The following is a 26,086-nucleotide window of genomic DNA, read 5'->3' as shown; positions in this document are numbered from 1 at the left end:
GGGGAACCTTTGGTCCAGACTCTTGTTTCCGCGAGAATCTATTTTTGTGAAACGCCGGCTGTGTTTGTGAGTCACATGAGTGACAGAAGTTTTGGCAACGACAGAAATAAGAAGATGGTACAGCGAAACCAAAATGTCGCTAGTTGTCAGTCTCTAAAGTGAAAGTGTGACGTGGGGGTGTTTTACGCGCTTTTATCATGTTAATTCGCCCGCTGTCCCGTTAAACCTGTTTGAAGGCGAGTTAAAGTTAGCTGGGTAGAGTCTGCTAGCCAAGTTACTATGACTTACTGTGGTTCCCGCCGACAGCTAACTAGCTAGCTAACTCCTCCATAAGTGTATTGTAGCTCGTTTTCTTTATTTATGCTCTCTGCGACACGATGGACCAAGCAGACAGCGTCAACGCAGATCCTGTTCGAGGTGTTGACACTGAGGGTGAGTCTGTCATTTATCAGCGACATGTCTCTTTGACCCAACTGAGTATGGACCTAACTCTAGCTGCGTTTGCTCAAGCGACTCCTTATCTATTATTTATAGATCGGAGGTCTCGACTGCGCAACTGGACTGGATTTTGGTGAGTACTCAGAGTTTGGAAGCCACAAGCTGCCAGTTAAATCCCTTTACATCGGAAGACGTCATGCTAACTTGACAAGAAATGGGTATGATGTTGTTAAAGTTCTTGATGAAAAGTAGTTCAGGTTGCTTTGTTAACAGAAAAGCTCATCCTGTGCCTTTAGTGCACCTAAATCACATGGCTGTTAAAATACCGCTGATCAAATGCATGTTCCATCTGGCTTTCTGAAACCAAGATAACCTGATATCAGTGCGCAGTCGGTGTTCTTCCGCAGTGCAGCTCTGAGGCCTGCTTTGGACTTATCAGCTGCTGATGTGCTGTGTCCTCTCTCAATCTCTTCAGGCTCCTGGGATTGTGCAACAATTTTGCTTATGTGGTTATGCTGAGTGCTGCCCATGACATTCTGTCAAAACAAGGGGCAGGAAACTCCACAGTGCATGTAAGACCACAGATTTGTTTGCAGTTTGCCTGCTTCCTCCTCACTCTGAAGCATGTTAAAATGATTTCATGTTTAAAAGCACATTTCTTTTTTTCTTTTCTTTTTTTTTTTTCCAATTTGATTGTAGAGCCCAACAACAGCATCCTTGGACTTTGAAGGTGGAAACAGTAGCAACAGTAGCCGCTATGACTGCAACCCTGTCTCTACTGCGGTAAATGGAGATTCATCATACAACACTAGACATTCATAACCAGTCGTGAACATCGCCTTGCTAGGGGATCTGTAGAAGTTCTCTATTGCAAAATACAATCTAAGGGGAATGATACTGCAGCAGTGCTTTTGGAAATCAAAGTGTGAAAAACATAAGGCATTATGGCTGGACCAAGCAGCACTTTCTGTATTTATTAATAAATTAATAATGTTATCCTAAATGTCACACTGTAGACTCACCCTGTTTCCTCAAATTAAAGGCTGCCAGGTGATTGTCTGCAAGTGACAAATCAAGCCTTGATGGGAAATTGTTTTAAGACATTTTAACACTGTCAAGAAAACACCTACTGGCTACGCTCCTTTCATTTTCTGATCCATTTTGTTGTTTAGTGGTGTATTTTTTAACTGGCCAAATATGGACGTTTGATGTATCAGTGGCTGATGTTTTATCCTCTAATAAATGAGAAAATTAAATTAGTGTTATTGTTCCAATTACAGAATTTCAACCCTCAGTTCCATCCAGTAATAATGGAAGCTTTTCCTTGCAACAGCTTGATTTCTCTGTGGCTCTGTGCCGTTAGCATTTCAGTCATTTCAGGGCAAAAAAAGGTTGAACACATTCAAATCAGAAGTGTTTTGGGTTTTGACAGGCTGCTCTTATTAGACGTTGTGATGCACTGCATGTTGGGTGTTGCATGGGTTCTCTAGCCATACAAAGTGTTTTCTTGAATTTATATTGCATGCATTGCAGCCTTAAAGAGAGAAAAGGATAAATATTTGATGAAGATTATCAGTAAAAATGGCCTTTGTTGTGTTGCCTACAACCTGTTCATAGGGCTGGGTGATATAGGCAAAAAATAAAATCTTGATATTTCTTTTTTTTTTTCCCCCAAACTTTTCACGATTCACAAATTGAATCTAGATTTTTCTTGTTTTTCACTGCTACTACAAACTGATGGTAATCTTTGATCATGTGACTGGAGATTTCTGGGTATACATGTTCTGTGTACGTGAGTGAATTGGGGCTTTTAGTTTTTGTATTGATTCAAAGCATAAATTTGATTTAATCAGTTTATCACCCAGCCCTGCTTGTGTATAGTAACTGTATTGGCAGTGGGAATATAAACTGGTCAATCTGTAAAGTCAGCCTTATTGTCCTCTCAGCGGTTTTGAAAATGAAAGAGTAATGTTATCAGTTATTGTATAGTATTGGTTACAACAAACAGTTGCTATGGTTATCAGCCCTGAAGTTCTGTATTGGTGCACCTCTGACCCTGACATCACACCTAGATATTTCTTGCAAATATAGTGGAGTATAAAAGCAGAAAATCTTTTAGTGATTTTTAAAAAATCAACAATTAACATCATGTTTTGGTATCAGTCCCCTATTAAAATTTGTAGTTTCCTTTTGGCATCTCTAATGTGGTACATCACTAACATAACAACAACTTGGAGGGAAGCCCAGCCACTAAAGATTTTTTGTGAAAGAGGGCCTTGCATGCCCCATGCTGTGTAGCTGTTAGTGTGAATGTAACAGGTGTCCTGTGTAATGGCTTCCTCAGGTTGTGCTCCTGGCTGACATTCTCCCCACCCTGCTCATCAAGCTGACTGCCCCCTTCTTCATCCACAAACTGCCCTATGGGTAAGGAGATAACCCTCTAATAGACTTGATTCTGTTCCATTTGATTATATCAGGGCTACTCCAGTGAGCCAGCATGAACAGCAGCAGGAGCCTGGCTATGTGGCCCTGTCTGCACCTGGTATTAAACAAGAGGACAGCTTTCTTTCCGTCCTTTCACAACTACCATTAGAACGTGTCTCCACATGTGTCTCTACATGTGTCTTGGATCTCACTTTCTTGTTCTATATGCAGAGCGAGAGATGGGTAGGGGATAGGTGAAGGGGGTTGAGATTATTGAATTATTCCAGCAGGTCTGAGAGGGTCGGGTTCTCTGCTTAGGTGGATAAATCAACCTGTAATATTTCTGTGGTACTCCTGTAGTAACTGCTCACATTCACACTGCTGCCTGTAATATTGCAAAGAAAGTTTTTAATCTCAGGGCATGAAATTTAAGAAAGCATGTTTTATATGGCAGAAAACCTTGCATATTGTCAGGACATATTTTGGAGGCCCCCTCAACCCGTTCTCATGTCTGTAGGGGAGCTCATGTGTTATTAAGGGGGGCTGAGCTCCTCCTGGCTGCCCTGTAGCCCCCCCCTGCAGGAAGGCACTTTGTGTTTTTATTCATAAAACAGCTGCTGTGGAGCTCGTCAGGTGAGCAGGCGGTCCTCCAGAGCGTCCTGGGACACGTGTGTTTCACCTCTAATGTGGACAATGATGTGGACAGAAGTGTCCCAGGCCACCTGTGAATGTGGCCTGAGCGATCTGATCTCAGGACACATTGAGGACACATCGCTGCTGTTCACACCTGAACTCCGAGGTGTCAGCTTGTGATCAGGACACGCAGGACGGATGTTGGTACCAGGTGGAAACAGGACCAGAACCTTCTTTAATGTCATCAGTAGCTCCTGTATTTACCTGCTGTTCATGCTGGCTGTTGTTAAAAAGGTTGAAGTGTCTTCATCTCCCTCACAGACGGCTCGGCTTTTGACCACAGGTTACTTAAAGTCAAGGGCCACAGATGAAAAAGGGAAAAAAAATTCTTTTGATCAGAAGTCCGTTTTTATGCCGAATGTCGACACAAATGTAAATACTTTCTGTGTCATGGCCTTTTTTTCTTTTGTAAACATAATCAAATTAGGTAGTTATTGAAGTAATTTGTCTGCATACCAGAGCATTTCTCTCTTACTCTGGATAGTGGAGAGTGTGTGCCCTGACTGTTTCTGATAAATATCTTTGTCTGGATTTTACAAAATGATATGGATCGATGTTTATTTGATGAATTGTTAACAGATTAATATATGTAGTAAATATATCAGGTTTGCTAATTTTCCATGCAAAATAAGCCATAAAATAAACAAAACAAACAAAAACAAAAGCTATACAAGCCGCCTCTGTTTATTATCGCTTATTTTTCTGATGAGACAGCATGTCAGATTTAGTGTTCATATCATGAGATATTTAGAAACTGGCCAGTGAAACGAGACGTGTGGTTGTTGGACTTAGTGAATTGACTTTTGCTCCGAGAAACATTCCTGTCTAATTCCTGTTTTCACTTCCAGCTTTCGCGTGTTGTTCTGCGTCAGCATGGCCGCAGCAAGTTTTCTCCTCGTGTCCTTCTCCTCAGCTGTGTGGATGAGCATTCTGGGTAATGAACTGATGACTCAAAATAATATTGGCAGTGGCCTGACCGATAACGCCGATTATGGATTTAGTGCAGCTTAAAGGGATAGTACATCCATTTGGAAAAAAAAGAAAAATAATAGCCATAGTCAACTCAAATTGTTAATTAGAAATGTTTGAATGCATGAAAAAGTTTTATTTAAAAGAAAAGAAGCTGGCCACAACATTACCTCCCAGTTAACTTTTAGTACTCTGGGGAAAGATGATAATTTTGTCCTCTAACATGTGTTTATGTGTTTAATGAAATAAACAAATTATTGCAAATTCACACAATCTTCTTCCTGTGATGACAGAAGTTAACAGTAAAAATACAGCTCTAAACAGTCATTTTAGCAAAACTATATGCACTTGGTAATTGTATGCACATTTTAGTTTCGCATAGTGACACTTGTGAAGTGACGTTAAACCTGTGAGAGGATTAAGATTATTTTATTATTTATTTTATTATTTTTTTCAGAATGTTAGCTGGGGGGAAGTCCAGCTCAATGGCAAGAGGCTAACAGTTAGCATTTGGAGCATCCAGCCAGTATCCAGCACTCAGTAACAATGAGAGGAGGATAGCACTACTACTGTCCTACACAACAGCTGGGGGGGAAGTGAACTAATATCACATTTTCTAAATGGGTGAACTGTCCCTTTAAATATTTTTATCTGCGTTTCATTTTCTGTATCTGATTTCCAAATATATCGCTGCTGTTTTTCCACTGACACCAGATATCGCCATGGTGTTGCCATGGCGATGTCTGTCTTTAGCAGCAACAGGCACCAGTAACAGCCTGATCAGTCAGTCAGCTCTGTTCCTGTTGTGCAGTTTAGAGTGAGCAGACTGAGCTCATAGCACACAAGCAGAGCAGACACAGTTTCTATCATATATCGAGGGCAAATCATTCACTCCTGTATGGATCATGCAACATTTCCAATCGATGACGCAGCACTTCTTGAGTTGACTGCATATCATTTCAGATGGCTTAACCTTGAGTCTTACAGCTGCTAAAGCAAAACATCATATTCCTACTTTTTCAATATTACTAGCAGCGCACTATGACTCAACATAGTATGGTAAAGTGTTAACATGAAGCACGAGAACTGAGACTTCATTGTGGACACATGAATGATTTTGGTGTTAATGAGCAGGACAGTCTACCAAAGACTGCCCTAAAAAATTCCTCTGATGAATAAGAAAATTGACCATATTTATGTTGTGTTTCATTTCCACCAGTGTGGTTCAGTTTTAAAGCGCCTCTGTCTTTTCTCGCTTCACCCAGTGGGCTTCTCTCTCTGCTGCTGTATTTGCAGGTGTGATCTTTGCCAGTGTGAGCTCTGGTCTTGGAGAACTGTCCTTCCTCGCTCTCACCGTCTTCTTCAACAGGTAAAGACTTATTCTGGCCATTGTCCAACTTGTGCTACTCTTTTTTTTTTGTATCGTGAAAAGTGTTATCTACAGGTTTTTGCCTCTGCAAACACCTTTATGAGCATCTAAGCTCATATATTCTGCTCAACCTAGATGAAACTGTGCGTTGCCTCTGTCTCTCCTATACTTTGTCTCAATTCAGTTTCTCAATTTCATTCTCTGAATAGATAGAATAGATAAAGTGTGGCCTGTCATTTCAGTATACATCCAAACCATGTTTAGGTGCTAAAACATTTGACTTTAAAATGTGTTCTTTATGCATAATCATCACTGTCTTCGATAACTATAATTTATTTGGTTCTATGCAACTCTGCATAATTAATAGTTATGTTAACTATTAATTATTTAGTTATATTATAGTTATAATAGTTATATTAGCTATTAATTATTTGGTCTTGTTTTATACATGACAATATTCAAATTGAGAGCTTGCATATGCAAATGATTGATAAAGCAGTAAGAGCATATCAGGCACATTGTAGTGTTGTGTGTGTGTGTGTGTGTGTGTGTGTGTGTGTGTTCCTGAGGTTGTGGTGTTTTGCAGTGTATCAGTCATCAGATAGTGCTGTGAATCCATCATCTCTAAGTCTTTTTTGTGGAGGTTGTAAACGGCTTCCGTATAAGCACATAGAGTGTGATACAATCGGATTGTTGACCTTCGCTGTTTTGACCCAGCGCTTCAGCTGATGCATGTTCTGCTAGCCGCTCAGTTTTCATTTTCACGTTTATGTCAGTTGTAAAGCTGCTCATTTGCACTGCATTCATGCACTTAAAAGGTCAAAGGTGAAGATGTGTTGAGTTAAATTTGATGGAGGTTAAAGATAGATAGATAGATAGATATACTTTATTGATCCCAACCAGGGAAATTCTGGAAAAGAAACCTGTTTCAAGACAAAGTGAATTTCTGTTATATGGTAGTCACATGCTCTGCTGTCCTTTGGTTACAGTGACTGTTTACATGTACAAAATATTCTGCTTGTTTCTCTCAGTCCAAAGAAGACAATATTCCTACTAAGCTGTTTACAGGGTTAATGGAAATGAATTTTCCACCCAGCAGCCATGCATATCCAAAGACCTGCTGATATCCAAGTCTTTCATAATGTTTAAAAGGAGGTATATTTGTCCATCCAAGCAGAAATGTGGGCTTTTCTTTTGTGAATGTATCTCTACCCAAGGCTTGCAAACTGTTGGTCGGTTGGTTTGTTTACAGCGCACAGTGCTGACCATTAAACAGACAAGAGGCCGTGTGTTGCAAACCGCAGTAAAAACCCCAACTGAGACACACAGTGTGAATGAGCTGTAAACATGCCCACAGAATGCTCCTAGTACTCGAATAACATCAGCATTTCACACGTCTGAATTGGAAAGTGGAAAAAAGACTTATTAGGAATATCCAAATGGAATATGCCGTTTACATGACCTCTGTCAATTTGGTATATTGTTTTATTGGGAATAACAGTTGAAAATGAATGTGCATGTAAACGTGCTGAGTGGTTTGTCCAAGCCCCCTGTCTCATTTGCCAGCTGGCCTGTGTCCCTCCCCCTGTGTCCCTCAGACAGGTGCTGGGAGGCTGGGGCTCAGGTACGGGGGGTGCCGGCGTGGCTGGAGCTTTCCTTTACTCAGGCCTCACCCAGGCTGGCTTGTCGCCCCGGATTACACTGCTCATCATGTTGGTGGTCCCCTGTGCGATGTTAATCAGGTAACTACAAGAAGAGGCAAATCCTGTGCTCCTTCTCTTCACAACTTCTTCTCTAACCTTTTGCTTCACGCACCAACAGCTTACTGAAGAAATTTACCTGACAAGAATATTTTTTACAAGCCAGAATGATGTCTGTGTGTCCTTATCGGCATATTCTTTCTCCTGTGTAGAATCAGGTACTGTGTAGCAACGCTCTCAGGCTTTCTCGTCCACACAGAATCAAAAGCTAGGAGGTAGTACTGCGATTATTGTGGGAAATGGTGGAAGCTGAAAAGACCCACCCACCGTCCTCTCATTGCTCTCTTGCACTGGTGTCTAATCTGAATTTGAACAGAAAAGAGCAACTTAAAAGTTGCTCATCTCTAATTGCCGTTATTTGTATTCTCCTCAATAGCGCGGTTGCCTCTTGCCTTCAAGCACTTTATTTCGCCGGCCTCTTGTTTTCACCTTCATCCCTTGTGGCGCTAACATTTTCTGCAGGACACGCAGAAGCAGAATCCGAAACCCCACAATCCTCCCCATGTAGTAAAACCAAAATTCAAGAAACAATTTAGATGACTTTAATCTGAGATTAGTTGTATTGAGTTTAGCAAAACCAGGTTTATAATAAGTAAATCCAGCATTTACTCATTTTCCAGTATTGTTTTTCTAATTTTTGGTAATTTTATCAGTAATTCTCACTAATTCTCTCTGTTTTTTTTTTTTTTTTTTTTTTTTATCCAATCTTTTTCTCGTCATTTTCTCAGTACGGTGAGGTTAGTTTTTTTTTGTTTTTTTTTTTTATTTCTAGCATTTTAATTTCTTTTTTAATTTTGGCTTTCTTTTGGGTTATTCCTTGCTAGTTGTGCCTTTTTCGCCATATATTTGAAATAAATCAAGTGAATTTGCTCAGGTTTGAAAGGGTTCGAAGTGAAACCTCAAGTTTAAGTTTAAAGTTAACACCAGATCATAGCTTCAGCAGGAATCTAGGATCAAAGTAAGAGCTTAACTGAAGTCTATAAAATGGTTTAAATTTAGACCTTCATTTGATACCAGCTTTACAGGTTTGATGCAGTGAATTTGAATGGGAAACTATGATTTAATTTCGTTTAAATCCTCGTCAGTGCAATCCAGCCTTAGAGTTTAAATTCAGACTTGGCTCACTTTGATGGTAGAACTTGGCGCAGCCTGTTCGATGATGTTTGGAGTTGATTTGAACGGTTCCCAGAGAGAACACAGTACAAACCTCAGCAGGCACCAAGTTGAACAGGCGGGACTTATGGCAGCATAGGAAAGTATCAAATGGCACTGGAAAGTCCATGTTCACTTTGCCTTGTGTTTTTTTCTCTTCCTTGTCTTCGTTCCCTCCTTTTACCCACAAATCGCTTCCTGGCTTGTTCCTTTATCAATCCTAACACCTTCCCTGTACCCACCACCAGCTATTTTCTCCTGCTGGTCTTTCCACCTTCATTCCCTCAGTGGCGGAGCGAGGTGCAAGAGGCAGGACACGCAGGCGGAAGCTCAGAGGAGAGGCAGCGGCTGATGGACGACTCTGATTTAGAGGAAGCGGAAGAGCGGGACAAAGCGCCCCAAGGTGGGTGGAGCTGTGTTTGTCAGGATTAAGTGTGGGACTCAAGTGGCCGACTTGTGATGAAGCTGCCCTCACAAACATGCTATATGCCTATAGCCTTTTATGTTATGTATCAAATATTCTAATGCTGCTACTCATCTGCCTAGTCTTAAGATTCACCCAGTTGATTTACTTGATATGTTACTTATTACTTATGTTCCAAGAAAAACCCTCCGAATTTCTGAGATTAAAGTCATGAATTTATAAAAAAAAAAAAAAAATCACAAATTTCCGACAAAAATCATCAGGAGAATAGTTTTTCTTTTACTTTTTGTTCAAGGAGCCACATTTGCTGCCTCTGCTGCTGCTGGCCGTGTCTCAGGCCTGCAGCTGATCACCTCAGCAGATTCTACTTTGACATGGGATTTAGGAACAAGGAGATCCTGCTGATTTGAGCCCAGAATCACAAGATTGTTTTCTTGTGAATTGGCCCAAGTCACAGCAACGTCTCTTCAGAGTCCAGATGCTGAGGAGGAGATTGGGATTCTGGGCTCAAATCACCAGGATTTCCTTCTTGCTAAATCCCAGAGGAGAAGAAAAACTGTTTTCTGAGTTTTTTCTCAAAATTTGTGACTTTATATTCTCAAGAGTTTTTCATAAATTTGTGAGTCTTTCCTCAGACATGTGCCCCTTTAAACTCAGAGAATATTCAAGTTTATTTCTCATAAATGTACGACTTGTAAATTATGTAAATTAAATTGACATAAATTCAATTTGTTTAAAGAGCTGCTGTTTGCTATTGAATAACTACACAGGCCATGTTCTCTTCCCCATGAATGTCACAGAGGACAGAGCCAGCGGGCCGCTGACCCTGTCAGAGAAGCTGCACGTCATCAGAGTAAGTGTGCCTCTCAGTGTGCCCGACATTTGAATGGATACTAGATGGTCTTTGAACTGCGGCATTTGTCAGCTGACGGTATTGTTGCTCTGATCAGGGTTTGGTGAGGTTTGTCCTGCCCCTGGGCTTGGTCTACTTTGCGGAGTACTTCATAAACCAGGGCCTGGTGAGTCGTCCTCTGCTGCCCTCTGGCTGCGCCTCCGTCTTCCTGCATGTTACACTTCCATGTTTTTACTACCCGAGTAAACAATTAGAATATTGTAGTAATGTTGCACCATGTGCTAATTTTGACAACCACAAGTCTTACTTTTTTGACTCAAATGCATTTTAGTTTCAGTCACATTTTTGTCATTTGAATTCTGTTAGTTTTACTGTAGTTTTTGTTGACCAAAACCTCACTGCAAAAACTCAAAATCTTACCAAGATTATTTGTCTTATTTCAAGTCAAAAATGTCTTATTTCTAGTCAAAATATCTCATTACACTTAAAATAAGACATGATCACCTCAGAAGAAACTTGTTTTTAGACAATTGTCTCTTGTTTCAAGTGAAAATTTGCTTGAAACAAGTGAAAATTTGCTTGTTTCATTGGCAAAATTTGTTTCTTGTTTCTAGCTAATTTTCACTTATTTCAAGTGAATTTTCACTTTTTCCACTGGCAAATTGTGCCAATGAAACAAGCAAATTTCCACTTGTTTCAGGTGAATTTTCACTTGAAACAAGTGAAAATTGTCTAAAAACAATTACTTCTGAGGTGATCGTGTCTTATTTTAAGTGTAATGAGATATTTTGACTAGAAATAAGACATTTTTGACTTGAAATAAGACAAATAATCTTGGTAAGATTGTGCGTTTTTGCAGTGCAGTGCTTTATACACAGATTGATCTGTGTTCTAGAGAGGGGTTAATACGCAGCATCAAGTCTGGATTGGATTTGAACCCAGGCCACTGCATCTTAGCTTTAGTACTACATGGTATGTGCTTGACAGGTTTTGTTTTTAAACTGCACTTAATATCACAAAACGTTTGCCCATATCTCTGTTCTCTTCCAAACTGAGGTCAGTTGTGATTTCATTCGTCTACGTCTGGCATTTTTATCTCTTTTTATATGCTGATGAAAATGTCATGATATTTCATCATCGTTTTGGTCAACAAAGTGCCATTGACGAATACTTTTAGTCATGATTTAGTTAACAAAATTAACACTGGTATAAGGTCACAACATACATTTTAATGAGGAATTTACAGAAAACGTGAAAAATTAGTCAGTAGAATTTGATTTAAACTTTCGATTTCATTTGACTAAAACCAACAAAATTCAAATGACTAAAATGTGACAAATGCTAAAATGCATTTTAGTCCAAAAACTAAGAATCAGAATTGGTTGTGACAGTTAACACTGGTTGATGAATGTTATCTGCCTTCGTTTTAGCATACAAAATAAACACCTAAACTAACACTGATCTTACCTTCCCAGCTGGAGCTCCTATACTTCCCAAACTTCTACCTGTCTCACCAAGAGCAGTATCGCTGGTCAGTTTCACTCCTAGTATTCTCAAGAGGTTACTTGGCACAAGGAATTCTTTTAGGATGTAGATGGTAAGATGTGTTATTTACATACACAGATACATTTTTGTGTGCACAGGTACCAGACGCTGTACCAGGTTGGTGTGTTTGCGTCCCGTTCCTCCCTGTGCTGCGTCAAGATCAAAAAACTGTGGGGTCTTGCTCTGCTACAGGTGAGAGCCCGGAAATCAAAGGATACAAACAAGCAGAGGAAAGGACTGATGCCCTCTGCTTGTTTGCCCGTACCCGACAGGCATTCTTTTTTTGTTCCCGAACCTGACCTGATCCCTAGAATAAATGGTAAAGAATATTCCTGTTGACCTTCAAATGAAACTTACGTGAGAGAGGTTCACCTGGACACTCTGCTCCATAGGAAATCAGGGGAAGCAGGGAAATAGGCGAGCTTTGTTGTCCAAAAAGTCATAAAATACGGATCCTACTCCTTTAAACCTCAGAACATCTTCTTTTTCAGACCACTCCATGTTTCCTTCCCCGCTTCTTATTTTGCAAATTCCTTCCACCCTGCTGTCCTCCTGTCCCTCCATCTCATATCGTCCTGTCTGACTTCACCAGGTTGTGAATGCGGTGTTTCTGCTCATATCAGTACGCTACCAGTTCCTGCCCAGTGCTTGGCTGGTGTTTGCCATTGTCCTCTATGAGGGTCTGCTGGGAGGAGCTGCATACGTCAACACTTTCTACTTCATAAGCAAGGAGGTCAGCCCATTTCTCTGTCAGTTTGATTTGCCACTCAGGGAGTAAAACTTAAATTAAATCATTGATCTTATTAATGTATGAATTCTGTGACTGACTTTGACTCACAAATGCAAACATCCCAGATGTTTACATTCATGGATCTTTAGCTGTTCCTCTTCACATCATCAAAAGATTTGAAAAGGACCAGCGATAGTGTTGGTTTAATACAACACAGGTTACATACAACCTGACAAAATGTTGGACATCAAGTCTCTCATTCGTTGTTTTCCTGGTGTCTTCTTATTCTGCTCATTTGTAGTTTCAGAACACGCTTTAGCTTTGTTCAGTTAGAAATAGTCTCGTTTTGCAAGTTCATTTTGTTTTGAAAACCCAATTTCAGGTAGCAATAAAATGTCTTACCAAGTCTCAGATTTGTCTTTGTGGATACTACAGTTACTCTGCTAGTGGAGGTTGCAACTCTCACTGTTCAGGCCAGTAGAGGCTGAAATAGAGTACATCCCAGTTTTCTAAAATCTTCCACCATGAGAACCGCCTTGAAAAAATCCAACTTGACTTTTGTCATATTTTGTTGTGCTACTAAATGATTTTGAAACGCAATTATTCAGTTATACAATTACACACAATTATATGTTATGTGTTCAATTAGTGCTGGGCGGTATACCGGTTCATACCGAATACCGGTGTTTTTTTGTTTTTTTTTTATGATATGAATTTTTCAGATACCCCAATACCGGTGTGTGTAGCGCACATAACGTTGGGAACAGCACGTGGAACGTAGCGCTGTGGGACATCATTGGAGGGGGGACTGTTTTTGCAGTTGCACTCACTAAGCAGTGGGGACTCAGAAAATGAAGCTGAAGAACTTTTACCAAAAAGAGGAGCTGTGTCGGCTGTTTGTCTTCGGCTTCAAAAAATCCGTCTGGCAAAGGCAGAGAAACTTTCCAGGCTACAGCAGTGCACTGACATAGATTGTGTAACAAAGTGAAGAGTTGCCACTCCGCTCTATTTTCACTGGCTAACAGCAGCACACTGGCTTAGCTTGTCTATTCAGAGGAGAGGTATCACTTTGGCTTATTTTTCAATCTATGTTATCACATGCATACTACTGCTCATTCATTGGTAGCTGAATTGTTAGGTCTGTTTGATAAGTAATTCACATTTTTAAAATAATAATAATAATTTAAACTATTGTTAAATCAGTCAAACCAGTCTGCATATTAATGCAAGTGGCGTTAAATTTGCATAATAAAAAGGTTCTATATTTTGACTACAAATGTCATGCATTCTGATTCCTTCACTTCATTAGAATCATGAGTGCCACCTCTTTGCATCATTTTGTGTTGCCATGTAAACCTGTATTAATACTGGACATTAATGTCCAGTATTCATTCCTCATGACAGTAAAATAGGTCATTCTAAGTTAATTTACTGCAGTAATTCTTCTCTAAATCATTAGAAAATGTGGTTAACACCCAGTCGTGCATGAAAAAAGAAAATACCGTCATATACTGTGAAACCGATATAATTTTGAAAAATACTGTGATATTCATTTTTGGTCATACCGCCCAGCACTATGTTCAGTGTGTCTGTGTCAACAAATAGAAAGCCCTTCAGAAATCTAAGTAGGCGTTTACGTGGCCCAGTGATTGGCTTTCTCCAGCAGAAATCTAGCAGTGTTAACTGGGTTTCTCTTAACCCCTTAACCCAGTTGAGAAATGGGAGAACTGCTATACATAGGGAATAACCCAGTTACTGTTAAAAAAAAAAAAAAAAAAAAAAAAAAAAAAAGCACACTAGAGACCAAAAATAGCACAAAAAATAAATTCACTCAAAGGAGCAACAGTACTAATAGGAAACAGGAGTTGACTAAGGCTCTGCCATTGCTTGTATTAATGGTGAACATCTTACTGTTTTCCACTGTAATCTCGCTGTGATTTTCCTCCATGGTAAAGACATTTTATACGCTGTCTCTGCATTGCATTATGCTGGGAGAGGGCTGTTATCGTTTTTTGATGGGTGAGCTATCCCTTTTAAGTCTATGTGCAAGCTGTTTTTTTTCCTTTTTCTCCCCTTCTAGACTGAAGATCGGCAGAGGGAGTTTGCCATGGCGGCCGCCAGCGTAGGAGACAGTCTAGGCATTGCCCTGTCTGGCCTCACTGCTTTCCCCGTCCACAAATACTTCTGTTCCCTGTGACCCTGACAGCAGAGCGGCCTAGCCAGCAGGACTCATCAAGATGCAGCTGTATTCCATTTGACAGGGTTTGCATCCAAAACGAGTTAGCAAAAAAAGCGACCTTTAATCTTGTCTCTTATATCATTATTTATAACAGAAAACTAAAGTAGCGCTCAGCATGTTTTTGCGTGATAAAAACACCTGTCATATAGTGTTGGTATAAATCACAAAAGTGGACCTACAATCTCTGCCAGCTCTGACACCCCAGATTTAAGCTGTCGGCTCAGATCAGAGTCCAGTGACAGTATGGACACTGGTGGAAGACCAGGACACTGGTGGACAACTGGACTCACCAGCAATAGTTGAAATCAAACTCCATCTCACCACACAGTAAGTTTATTAATTTCCCTGCACATGATTTTTCTGGATAATGAAGTCTCAAAATCAAATAGTTACCTCTTAGAGCAATATTGGCCTCCCACCAATCAAAAATGCTGAGCACAGCTTTAATAACTATGATGGTACTATATAAAGCACAGTAATTAATTTAGGTCCTTGTTGACAACATGCCCAGACTTTTCTAGATCATCTAGTAATTGCTAAATTAGAGATTCTGAATGATAAGAATGGATAATATGATTTATTTAATTAAACTGTGGCTTCCATGGCTTCCTTGTTAATGTGTCAAATTCTGAGGAGTGTCACATAGGAGGCAATATTCACATTTGAGAAGCTGGAATCAGAGAATTTGGAATTTTTCTTCTTAAAAATGACTTAAAACCATTAATTGAATTTCAAAATAGTTGGCAATTAATTTAAGAGTAGGCAGGTAATCAGTTATTCAGCTAATTGTTTCAGCTCTAATGATGCTACAGTAAAATAAGGCTTGAATGGTGCAGGGGTTCTTGCCTAAAGAGAGAAAATCATGGGAATTCAGAAATTCTCCAACCTAATTCTTAATTCTCCATTCCTTGGGAGTCATTGTCTTCTCAGGCAGGCAAGCCTCAAGAGCTTGTTAGTTGCTTGTTAACACACATGTTGTTGCTTTTGTACTGCTTTTTTTCTGTCACTGGTATTACCAGAGCTCGTCATGATTTGAATAATTGGGAAAGTCTTTCATTTTTGCATTTTCACCAAAGGGAGAAACATTTGCCTTGTTCTATGCATCAATATTTTACATGAAAACTGTCAGGAAACGTAGGAGAATGTCCCAATAGAGACTTACTATACAATGCAGATATAAAAAAAAATGTAATGTATAAGAATACAAAGCAAAAAACAAAAAGGTTTTTGGTTATACTATCATCAGTTTATGCTCATAACCAAAACTGTTTGGTCTGTTTTGCACTTAGTAAGCCATTCCAGGAATTTTATTTTACTGTGACTTTATGTTATTGTTTTTATCATTATTTTACTATTTTATTTCATTTTATTTTATTGCATAAAGTCACTGTTGGGACATGTTCCTATTTCCACACATTTCTATACCTGATTAGTTTACAAAGTAATAAAATAGCAACCAAATATATTTGTTTCTAGTGACCATGCCTTAATATTATATGGCCTTGGTTTTGGTGAAATGCAGGTATGCTCCACTTGTTTCTCATATTGTCTTAAACATTCATTCAGACTGCATTGGAATATGCACTTTCCTGCTGAAATTTTGACCACCAACACTTCATGGTATGCTGCTGCAGCTGAATTGTCATGACTGTTAATTTATTCATAGTGTTTTTAAGGTTTGAGTTTGTCTGGTTAGATTTGCACATATCATCTAGAGTATATTTATGCTGATTCTTGTCTTACTCTCTTAACTTTTACTAACTTTTACTGATGGCTTTTTCAGAATGGGATCTTTTATTCTATATTGTTGTAATTAGAAGTTTTAAATAAATCAATCAATTTTGTTTGTTCTTTTTAATAAAACTATCCTTTAAAGGGTTTTCCCTTATCACTGCTTCTGATGTCTCTTTAAATACAAGGAGAGGTTATTTAACCATGTTATCTAAGCACAAACATGATATGATTCTTGTTTAATACCAGACTGCTAATTTGAAGTTCTTAAAATTAGTTGTTTATCACCAATGAAAATGATTTTCAGTGTTGAATAGTTTCATCATGTGTACTTAAATATTTTTTAGCTGTATTTTACAGTAAATCTGGGTTGTTTAGCACTATTTCTCATAGCCACTTTTAGCTATAAAAGCAATAAGACTTTGCATTTGTTTTATTTCCTTCTACTGCTGCCAAATTTTGTTCCCTTGACTTTACAACACTGAAGTCAAACCACAATCTGCTGAGGGACAAGCGCGTGCACGCCTAGGTTCCCAAGACAGGAGTGCGCAATGCGCGTTCCCGACACCGGAAGTTGTAGTCAAGCCGTTCACGTTCATCAGGAGTGAACCGGTGAAGCAGGCAGAAGGGAGGGCCGGCGGACGAAGAAAGAAACCGATAATCCACGGAATGAAACATACTGATGCTTGTTTCTCGAAACTCTACTATCACCCACTCAACGGTAGAGACTCGAATTTTTGTTTAGTCGATTTTTAAGTGTACTGTGAATCGCTTTGGTATGGCTTGCTAGACTTAGTTAGCCTGCTAGCTTGCCCATAAAATCAGTCGAACGGCGCTAACGTTACGTAGCGGCAGCCGGAGCAGGTTAGCCAGGTTCTTAGACAGCCTTAGCCAGTGTCTGTTATTTCACTAGCTATTTTTCGTAATTTCGTAAGCACGGCACCTCGGTGTAGTTGCTAGATAGCGGATATTAGCCGTAACCTTCCCGGTAACAATTTTCCGGTTGAACTAGTTCGCCGACTGGACGGATGTGACCCAACTCTTCAGTTACGTCGTTAGCAGTTAGCTAACATGCTAACTAGTGTTTAGCGAAGCTCGCTATTGAGCTACACCCCGGGGCCCTAACGTTACTTGGCCGATAATATCACACATGTGGCATAACTTGGTTTCGCTCGCTTCTCTTCTTCATAAGATGACGGGAGTTATCTCCGCGCTGACCTTTTTGTTTTAAACAAGTTTCCAAAATATTTGGCGGAGACCTTGTTTGTTATTTCACGAGCGGTTTACGTACACATTGACATGTTTGTCCATTGCTTTGAATGCTGTTAGTTTTGTAACGTTTGAATGGTGTTTGAATACTGGTGTCTCTTCGTACAGCTCCTTCTCCTGGACATCCTGACAGCAAGTGCCTGACGTGCAGGAGTTGAAGTGGCCTGCCTGATTCCCAGGAGGGGGTTTGCTGTGGCTGTCTGCGTCTGTGTTTGTGGAGGAAAAGAGTGTTTTTGTCGTGCGGCTCTACTGTGTCCTGGTGTGTCAGAAGAGGAGTGTGTGTGACTGGAGTGTGTGAGCAGCTCTCCCTATGTGTGTGACAATGGGGGACATCAGTGACCTGGACCGACAGATAGAGCAGCTAAGACGCTGTGAGCTCATCAAGGAAAATGAAGTCAAAGCACTGTGTGCCAAAGCTAGGTAATGGATGATCTGGGCTCCTGTTATGGGTGGGGAATAAATCAATTCACTTTAGTATTGCAATTAAAAAAAACAAATTTTAATTGAGTTATTTTTATATAAAATTAATTAAACATACATCATTATCATGTGAAACTCGATCACTTCAGAAATCCCTTAGCACCAAGCATGCCATGCTAGGTTGTCAACAAAGGGCCAGATATTGCTCTAAAGTTAAGCTAAAGTTTGGCAAGGGAGAAACTAGCATGGGCATTTTTAGTGGGGTCCCTTGACCTCTGACCTCCAGATCTGAATGAAAATGGGTTCTCTGGGCAGACACGGCTCTCCTCTTTGCAGACATGCCCACCTTCTGCTGATCCCATGCAGTTTGGGCCATAAACCCTGCAGTCCACACGTGTTCTTGTGGCCTGTTGTAAAATGGTGTGTTTGTGCAGACTGGGGCCTAAACAGTCTTGGAGTTGGACTAGAAAGCTGAGACTCTTGTGGATTCAATGAGCCACATCTGATTCATGTGTGATGATGTTAGCCCCCAATGCAGCCATTTCACTGCAGTCAGAGCATTTTTGAAACTTGACGTCAATGTACAAACCTATTGTGACCATTACGATAATCACATCGTCATGAAACTGCAGTCACAAACTAGATGATAATTTAAAAAATCACAGTAAATAATAATATTGAAATATGTAATATTGAATTGCAGTATTACTTAAGGATCACAATACATATGGAATCGTCACCCAAGTATCGTGGCAGTATCGAATCGGGAGATAAACATATCGTCCCAGCCCTAGTTCCTATCATCTTATCAGAAACGCAGACAAGCAGTCAGTTGTTGCAAATTTAACTTCAACCATACTGCCGACAGCTGTTTAAAGATTTGTGAACAGGAAGAGCAGCTGCACAAATTCACCACTTGAATGGTTCTTATATATAGGTTGAAGTATTTTAATGTTTTATAGCAGATGGTAAAGGTCCTAATCATTCTGGTGTGAAATATTCACCATCATTTTGTGCCTGGTGTGTAGAGTCTCTGCATGTTTTATTCATGCTAATCAAAGCTTTTTCTGTCAACTGAATATCTCAGTGACTTTTATTCTGTGGTGGTTCTTTTGAGCCACACTTGCTTCATGTTCAGCTGCTAGTTTTTGAAATTGCTACACTACTGGTAAATTTGACACAGTTCAGCTGGATGGAAATCATATTAATTTGTGTGTGTGTGTTTTCAGAGAGATTCTGGTTGAAGAAAGTAATGTCCAGAGAGTAGACTCTCCTGTCACAGTGAGTAACCTTGTCTAGCGTTATACTGTGTAACATTTTGACAGTGTTTCAACTAAATGTCTTGTTTTCATGTGTATCTGCTATCTCTTTGCATTACAGGTGTGCGGTGATATACACGGGCAGTTCTATGACTTGAAAGAGCTGTTTAGAGTAAGTTCACCTACCCTCAAAAATTCTGCATGATTCCACTGCCTTGTTACTCACAGTTCACTGCTGTATGAAACACATCTCAGGCCTTGATCTCACAAGTTGACATGTCGATATATTCCGCAGGGAAATTTTTATACTAAACAGTCTTTCATTTTGTTATTTTCTAAACTGAGTAGGCAGTGCCAGACAGATCTGGCTAGGTGAGCCCCACTGAGCCTTTACTAGAGATTGATTTTGACATAATTGGAACAAAACTGAAGCATAGCCAGTACAGACAAAAAGCAGGGATGATAGAAAATTTCATATTATCAGTCCTCCCAGGAAAGAGGTCCTTCTTGTTGTGGGCAAGTTGCCTGGATTGGCTGGCTGTCAGACTCCTGCTGCTGAGAAAAGCCACCCACACTAGGTCAAGGTGGCTTGGCAACTTTACAAGTTTGTTCTGTAGTTTGGCGTGAGTCACAGATAATATTGATAATAGCCAACTATTGGTGGTTTGTAAAGTCAGGAAGACACTGTTGATGTGAACAGAACAAAAATCACATACAGGAGTAGTGGACCCATGTCTTAAGTAGCCTGCCAAGTATAAACTATCAACAGTGGGAAAACACCACCACTCAAATACCTTTTTTCAACCACAACTCTTGAGCCAATACCATGTACCTGGAACAAAGGTGATAACTATTGAACCAGCCTGCTTTTGCACGAGTCTGGAGATGAAACATTACATCATGGTTGCTGGTCTATGCCCCAACTACTCCAGTGTTTGTAACTGGTTGATAATTTGGTCCTGGGTTCTAATAAACCCAGCCTTCACTAACTCTTCAGCAGTTTCAAGATAAAATTATTTTTTTCTAGTACTCCCTTCCTACTTTTCCTGAAATTCAGGAGATTGAATATTAATTTAGCCAAAATGCTGAGAACGATTCAAAGTTAAGTTCGACAACTTGTCTTTCAAAAAGGCTTAAGAGTAATATGTGTTTCCTAGCTTCTTAGTTTTCACACACCTTGAATTGTTTTGGTGTGTGCTGCAAATCTTGTTGTAAGCCTGCGCTTATTTTCTTTACATGACTTAGCTATGTATAATATTGTCACCTAAAGGTGATTTTGCTTAGTCAGATATTAAGTCATATTGAAATGGGTATGACATCCCTGCATTTAACCTTGTTATGAGCCTCAACTTTGTCATCGAGATAACTGGTTCTAGTACTAGGGGCATATTTTGCCTTTAAGCAGAGACAGGCATCACAATGAGTCATTATCTAAATCTGAGTTAATCCGAGCTGGCATTTTTTATGGATGTAAAGAACACAATGAGTATTCAACACTTCATCTAACCATGGTTGTGCTTGCAGATTCTCCACTCATTGTGTTGTCAGAGTGAGGATAGGGCCTGTGTAGGTTCTGCTAATGATTTAAATGATAGTAATGCTTTGGAAAGGTTTGCTGTCACATCTCAAAAAGAAACTTGCCATAGGGGCAACACTACAGCTAATGTAAAAATTTAAAAAAAAAAAAAAAAAAAAAGATTGTGTGATCACTGTGAATCTCTGTGGACACATCACAGGAGTCAGTATTAATGATATATTTATGAGTAGTCTCTTTTCCTTTGAGTGGTGTGACAGGTGTATGATTCCAGTGTGGTGGTATATCACTATCACTCTGGTTTCACTAGAACTATTTCATTGTAATCTTTCCATGTGGCAGGTTGGCGGAGATGTTCCAGAGACAAATTATCTCTTCATGGGTGACTTTGTGGACAGAGGTTTCTACAGCGTGGAGACCTTCCTTCTGTTGCTAGCTCTTAAGGTACTAAGGCATCTCTGTATCGCTTTGAGGCTGTTTTTAATGATGTGGTTATCTGAGCATTTCTAATCTTATTTTTAGTGAATGAACTTGAATAAATTGGGTTTTTCTGAACTATTAACCAAGATTATCTTTAAGACTTAGATTTGGCATTTAAGCTGAAGCGTGAATCTCACCAGAAGGGTAGAATCACTGTGGATTCACAGAGTAAAAAGCGTCATAAACTGATAAATTGTAGTGTAACCTCCAGTAAGGGCGTTAGGGAAAACACAGCTTATACATCTTTAATATATAAATTTCAAGTTAAGTAACAAACAGTCAAAACTTCAAAAATGGGTTAATACTGACTGTCACTAGGACTGTATTCAAGTAAATGCTGTGCTAAATAGATTAAAATACCTTGAACATTAGTTTTATTTAGGGACCATTCTACTCAACATGCTGTTTTTGGGTCTATTCAGAGAGTAACATTTGTTAAGCTCAGTCTGATTTTGGACTACAGAAAACAGACATAGAAAGACTAATTCTGCTCCCAATAACACTTATTGCCATTGTGTTGAATGTGTGGATTATAGTTGTTTAGATATTCTACGATATTATACTGTTTAATATTGTGTTGCTTTCAAACCTTGCTGCTCCTGTCTGTGTGGCCTCTCCTCCTCATCTCCATTTTGTGTTGTGCTGTGCTCCTCAGGTGCGGTATCCAGACAGGATCACGCTGATCCGGGGGAACCATGAGTCCCGGCAGATCACACAGGTCTACGGCTTCTATGATGAGTGCCTCCGCAAGTACGGCTCAGTCACCGTCTGGAGATACTGCACTGAGATATTTGACTACTTGTCCCTCTCCGCCATTATTGATGGAAAGGTGAGATGCAGACCCTTTCAGAATCATGAACACTTGGAGTGCAGGCTTGCCACTCATCACTGACTTGTAAGTTGTAGAGGAGTGTTGGAGATGGAGAAAGCCAGGGAACTGGAAGAACTTCTGTGGGGAAGTTAGGGAATTTACTTATGGCTTACCTTATAGGAAATACACTTTGCAACTGGCTTGATCTGGAAGGTGGATAAAAGTGGATGATACACATGGTCCAATTATTGCCTTGAAAGGCTGAACGTAATTCAGTTCAGGAAATTCTGTTGAGTACATCCCTAATGGCTGCACCCATTCCTCAGATTAGATGGTTTTTGGCCAAATTAGAGAGGAAACCAGATCGCTAAACATTGACAAACAGGAAAGAAGAGTTCTGGGTCATAGATGCTCTCATACTTGCAAAGTAATTAAAAGTCAAGCAAATTTTAATCAGGACTGTAGCGGAAGCCTGTCTGTAGAAATTTGCATGACACACACAACCACAAGTCATCTGTGAAGCAATGAAAAGAATGGCACTCCAGGAGTATGTTGAAGCGCTTTGTGCTGGTGGCTGCTTGAGTTGATCTTTTTGAACATTAAATCTTGTCATGTAAGAGGTCATCCTGACACCTTTCTCCCGCTCTTCTTCAGATCTTCTGTGTGCACGGTGGCCTTTCTCCCTCAATCCAGACACTGGACCAGATCCGAACCATTGACAGGAAACAGGAAGTACCCCACGATGGGCCCATGTGTGACCTCCTGTGGTCAGACCCTGAAGGTAAACCCTGTCAGCATTAGTTCTGCTGTATTGACCCACATGCTCACAAGTGATACATGAGTCTGTGTTTCAGGGGTAGTGGGGTCATGACCTCTAGAAAAGAAATCGTTAAGTCAGAATAGTGCTAAAAGAAAAACATTAATACACGCTGCATGTGCGTGTGCATGAATTAGAAATAATTCAGACCTGACAGTTGTCTCCCTGTTCTCAGACACCACGGGGTGGGGGGTCAGTCCCAGGGGTGCTGGCTACCTATTTGGGAGCGACGTGGTGGCCCAGTTCAACGCTGCCAATGACATTCACATGATCTGCCGAGCCCACCAGCTGGTCATGGAGGGCTACAAGTGGCACTTCAATGAGACGGTGCTCACCGTCTGGTCGGCACCCAACTACTGCTATAGGTAAGTGGAAGAACAGCCACATAGCCCCTGTTTGAATGTACAGCAAGTACCTTGATCAAATAACACCATTATTTTATGCATCTTAATATCAGGGAACATGAAGTCTTCCTTGATATTAACGCTAAGCCTGATCCTTGAAGTGCACAGTATACATACATTCATGCCATATAAACAATATACAGCAGTCATTTACAGTGTTGCAACCTGGAATTCATATTGAATTTATTGGGCTTTTTACCGTTTGATTAACACAATATGCAGGTTGCCTTGAGCGTGCAAAATTCTTTTTGTTCTGACACAAGCAATTAAGACTAACCCTAATCCAAATGCATCTGTTGGATGCATGTGTATTCACCCTCCCTCCTGAGCCAATACTTGGTCATTTTTTGCTAATACAAACTTTTCCGTAACCTTTCCCCAAGTTTTTGAAGGAAAAATCAAGTGAATTTCCTCCGCTTTCATGGGGTACAAATGAGCCACACAAGCTTCTATTTTGTTTCCTGGATCAAAAATGGACAAGGCTGTTGACAAAAATTCCACTCTGTGTAAAAAAAAAAAATGCTTAAGCCATGCTAAAATCTGTAAGTTTTAAATATTTGAACAACTCTTACACTGCCCATGTACAGTTTGATAACTTTCATCAGCTTTGTTCAATCAGAAATAGTCTAGTTTTCTCAGCTTCTTGTTTCTGTGTACTTAAAGTTAGAGCCTTAAATACAATCTTGATAGCATTTAAAAAGTTTTCAGGAGTCTTGAATATTTTATTTAATTTATTTATTCATTTAATCTTTGCTCTCTGATAACCAGATGCGGAAACGTGGCAGCCATCTTGGAACTGGACGAGCACCTACAGCGAGAGTTTATCATATTTGAAGCGGCACCACAGGAGACCAGAGGTATCCCCTCCAAGAAGCCAGTGGCCGATTACTTCCTGTGACGTCTCTGAGCAGGCAGCCACCACGTGTTGACTCTCCGGTTCTGTTTCCCACCAGCTGTCCTGCAGCCTCCTGCTTGACAGCTCTGTCAGCGTCAGCTCAGAGCAGTAAGACAGAAAAACCTGCTAACCCCTCTAAGCTTTATCCACGGCCGCGTTGAAAGGAAGGATTTTTGCCATACTGCCCAAGCCTGACAGAGCAGTCACTGTGAAAGGTTAAGGGGCGTGGTGGAAACTGGGCCCATGACTGTTGTAGTTTTTCTTCAGCTCTATAAAATGGCCATCAGATTTTTTTTCTTCTGTTTCTCAGCCTCAGTCTCCTTCCATTTACATCTCTGGCCCCCCTTTTTCTCTCTCTCTGTAGATATGACACCCTCCCTCTCACCACCCCTGTAGAATTTTTACATGATGAACATTGTCACTTAGTTTTAGGGGTACTTGGAAGGAGTCAAAACTTTTTTCTTTTCTTTTTTTTCCAAGATATGCAGACTTCAAAAGATTCTGAATTTCTCATTGAAGTTTCTTGAATGCATTCATTCTTTTACATTGCTTTTCTTTTTGATTTTTGTATAATTGTTGCTACCAGGATTAAATGCAAAATGAACCCCCTCTTCACTTGGCTAATATCGTATGTTTCTCTTTGTCTTCTGTGTGACACTATTTAACATAGTCAGTGCTGCTGCTCTGCAGCATCAGAAATCATTACAGAAGTGAAATGACTGGCCAAAAGGAGTCACTATATTCACATTTTCCCCTTCTTAATTCCTTTAATCTAAGTCTCCATAGATCTGTCAATTTTGATATTGTGAGAATAAAGTTTTTGTATCAATGCTCCTCTATTTTCATGTGTGGTTTCATGGTGTGGCAAAGTGTTAAATATTTGTTAACAAAGCTAAGGCTCATGAAATCTGACTTTTTGGTGTCTGCTATTTTCAAATTTTAGTTTGCCGGTTCCAAAATGTCAGCTGCTTTCCTTTTGATGTCTAACTTAGATTGTTAGAGTACATCTTTAATTTTTTCATCCTATCCTGCTATTCTTTTATTGCTGATGTCAACCAGCTTTTGGTCAACAGGTTGCCTGTTGGTGCAGAGGGGTATGTCACAAAGCAGGATTAGAACGTTTGCCAGATAGCTGGGACAAAGATGATGTTGTGTCTTACAGATGTTGTCTTGAATATGTGAAACAAACCTGACTAGTAGGGTTAGGATTTGAGTGAAGTTAAAGTCAAGGTCAACTGGACTTGATAGTAGGTTTCTGAAGACATTTCACTTCTTCAAGAAGCTTCTTCAGTTCTGACTGACTGACAGGGAATCTCAGGTATTTAACTTCAGTTGGGTCGTTATCAGGGTGCTAGATACCACTAATATGTAGGTGCTCCTGGGTGTTCATCATTGGAGTCACCTGGTGCCAGATGTGATTGACCGTTGTGACATGAGGTCAAGTGTGATTGGTGTTTTCAATCTCCTGGGAAAGGCTGAAAGGACAGCATTGTAGATGGGGGATAGGTGGTGTCTGAGGCCCCGTCTTCTGTTGAGTGATGGCTTCTCTTCTTTGACATAGATGCCGTCCTTCACTCCTCTTTCAAACCACCTGTCCTCCTTGTCCAGAATATGTACATTATGGTCTTCAAAAGTGTGCCCCTTGTCTTTCAGGTGTAAGTAAACTGCAGAGTCCTGAGCTGAGGAGTTGGCCCTCCTGTGTTGGGCCAAGCATCTGTTTAATGGTTGCTTAGTTTCTCCAATGTATAATTCTGTGCAGTCCTCCCTGCATTGGACTGCATTCACCAGGTTGCTTCTCTTGTGTTTGGGTGTGCCGTCTTTCGGATGGACCAGTTTCTGCTGGTAATGTGTTGCTGGGTTTGAAAAACAC

General features: G+C 40.1%; 2 protein-coding genes across 2 annotated transcripts; both read left to right on the top strand.

Moving 5' to 3' along the window:
* cln3 (CLN3 lysosomal/endosomal transmembrane protein, battenin) lies at window positions 1–16,484 on the top strand. Its single transcript, XM_030058605.1, has 15 exons — window positions 1–432; window positions 535–571; window positions 914–1,010; window positions 1,138–1,221; window positions 2,783–2,862; window positions 4,404–4,489; window positions 5,821–5,893; window positions 7,492–7,635; window positions 9,054–9,208; window positions 10,030–10,082; window positions 10,180–10,248; window positions 11,558–11,613; window positions 11,726–11,819; window positions 12,220–12,360; window positions 14,438–16,484. The coding sequence occupies exons 1-15, from the start codon at window positions 378–380 to the stop codon at window positions 14,552–14,554; spliced, it is 1,341 nt and encodes a 446-aa protein (XP_029914465.1). The 5' UTR covers window positions 1–377; the 3' UTR covers window positions 14,555–16,484.
* A 406-nt stretch (window positions 16,485–16,890) lies between these two features.
* Window positions 16,891–25,055, top strand: LOC115364155 (serine/threonine-protein phosphatase 4 catalytic subunit B). Its single transcript, XM_030058606.1, has 9 exons — window positions 16,891–17,048; window positions 17,705–18,016; window positions 19,246–19,297; window positions 19,397–19,447; window positions 21,152–21,253; window positions 21,945–22,118; window positions 22,755–22,881; window positions 23,093–23,282; window positions 24,090–25,055. Exons 2-9 carry the CDS (start codon window positions 17,907–17,909, stop codon window positions 24,217–24,219), a joined length of 936 nt encoding a protein of 311 aa, XP_029914466.1. The 5' UTR covers window positions 16,891–17,048; window positions 17,705–17,906; the 3' UTR covers window positions 24,220–25,055.
* The last annotated feature ends 1,031 nt before the right edge of the window (window positions 25,056–26,086 follow it).

This window comes from Myripristis murdjan, chromosome 8 (genome assembly GCF_902150065.1).
Source record: "Myripristis murdjan chromosome 8, fMyrMur1.1, whole genome shotgun sequence".
Taxonomy (NCBI): Eukaryota; Metazoa; Chordata; class Actinopteri; order Holocentriformes; family Holocentridae; genus Myripristis; species Myripristis murdjan.
This window is presented reverse-complemented; position numbering and strand designations above follow the sequence as displayed.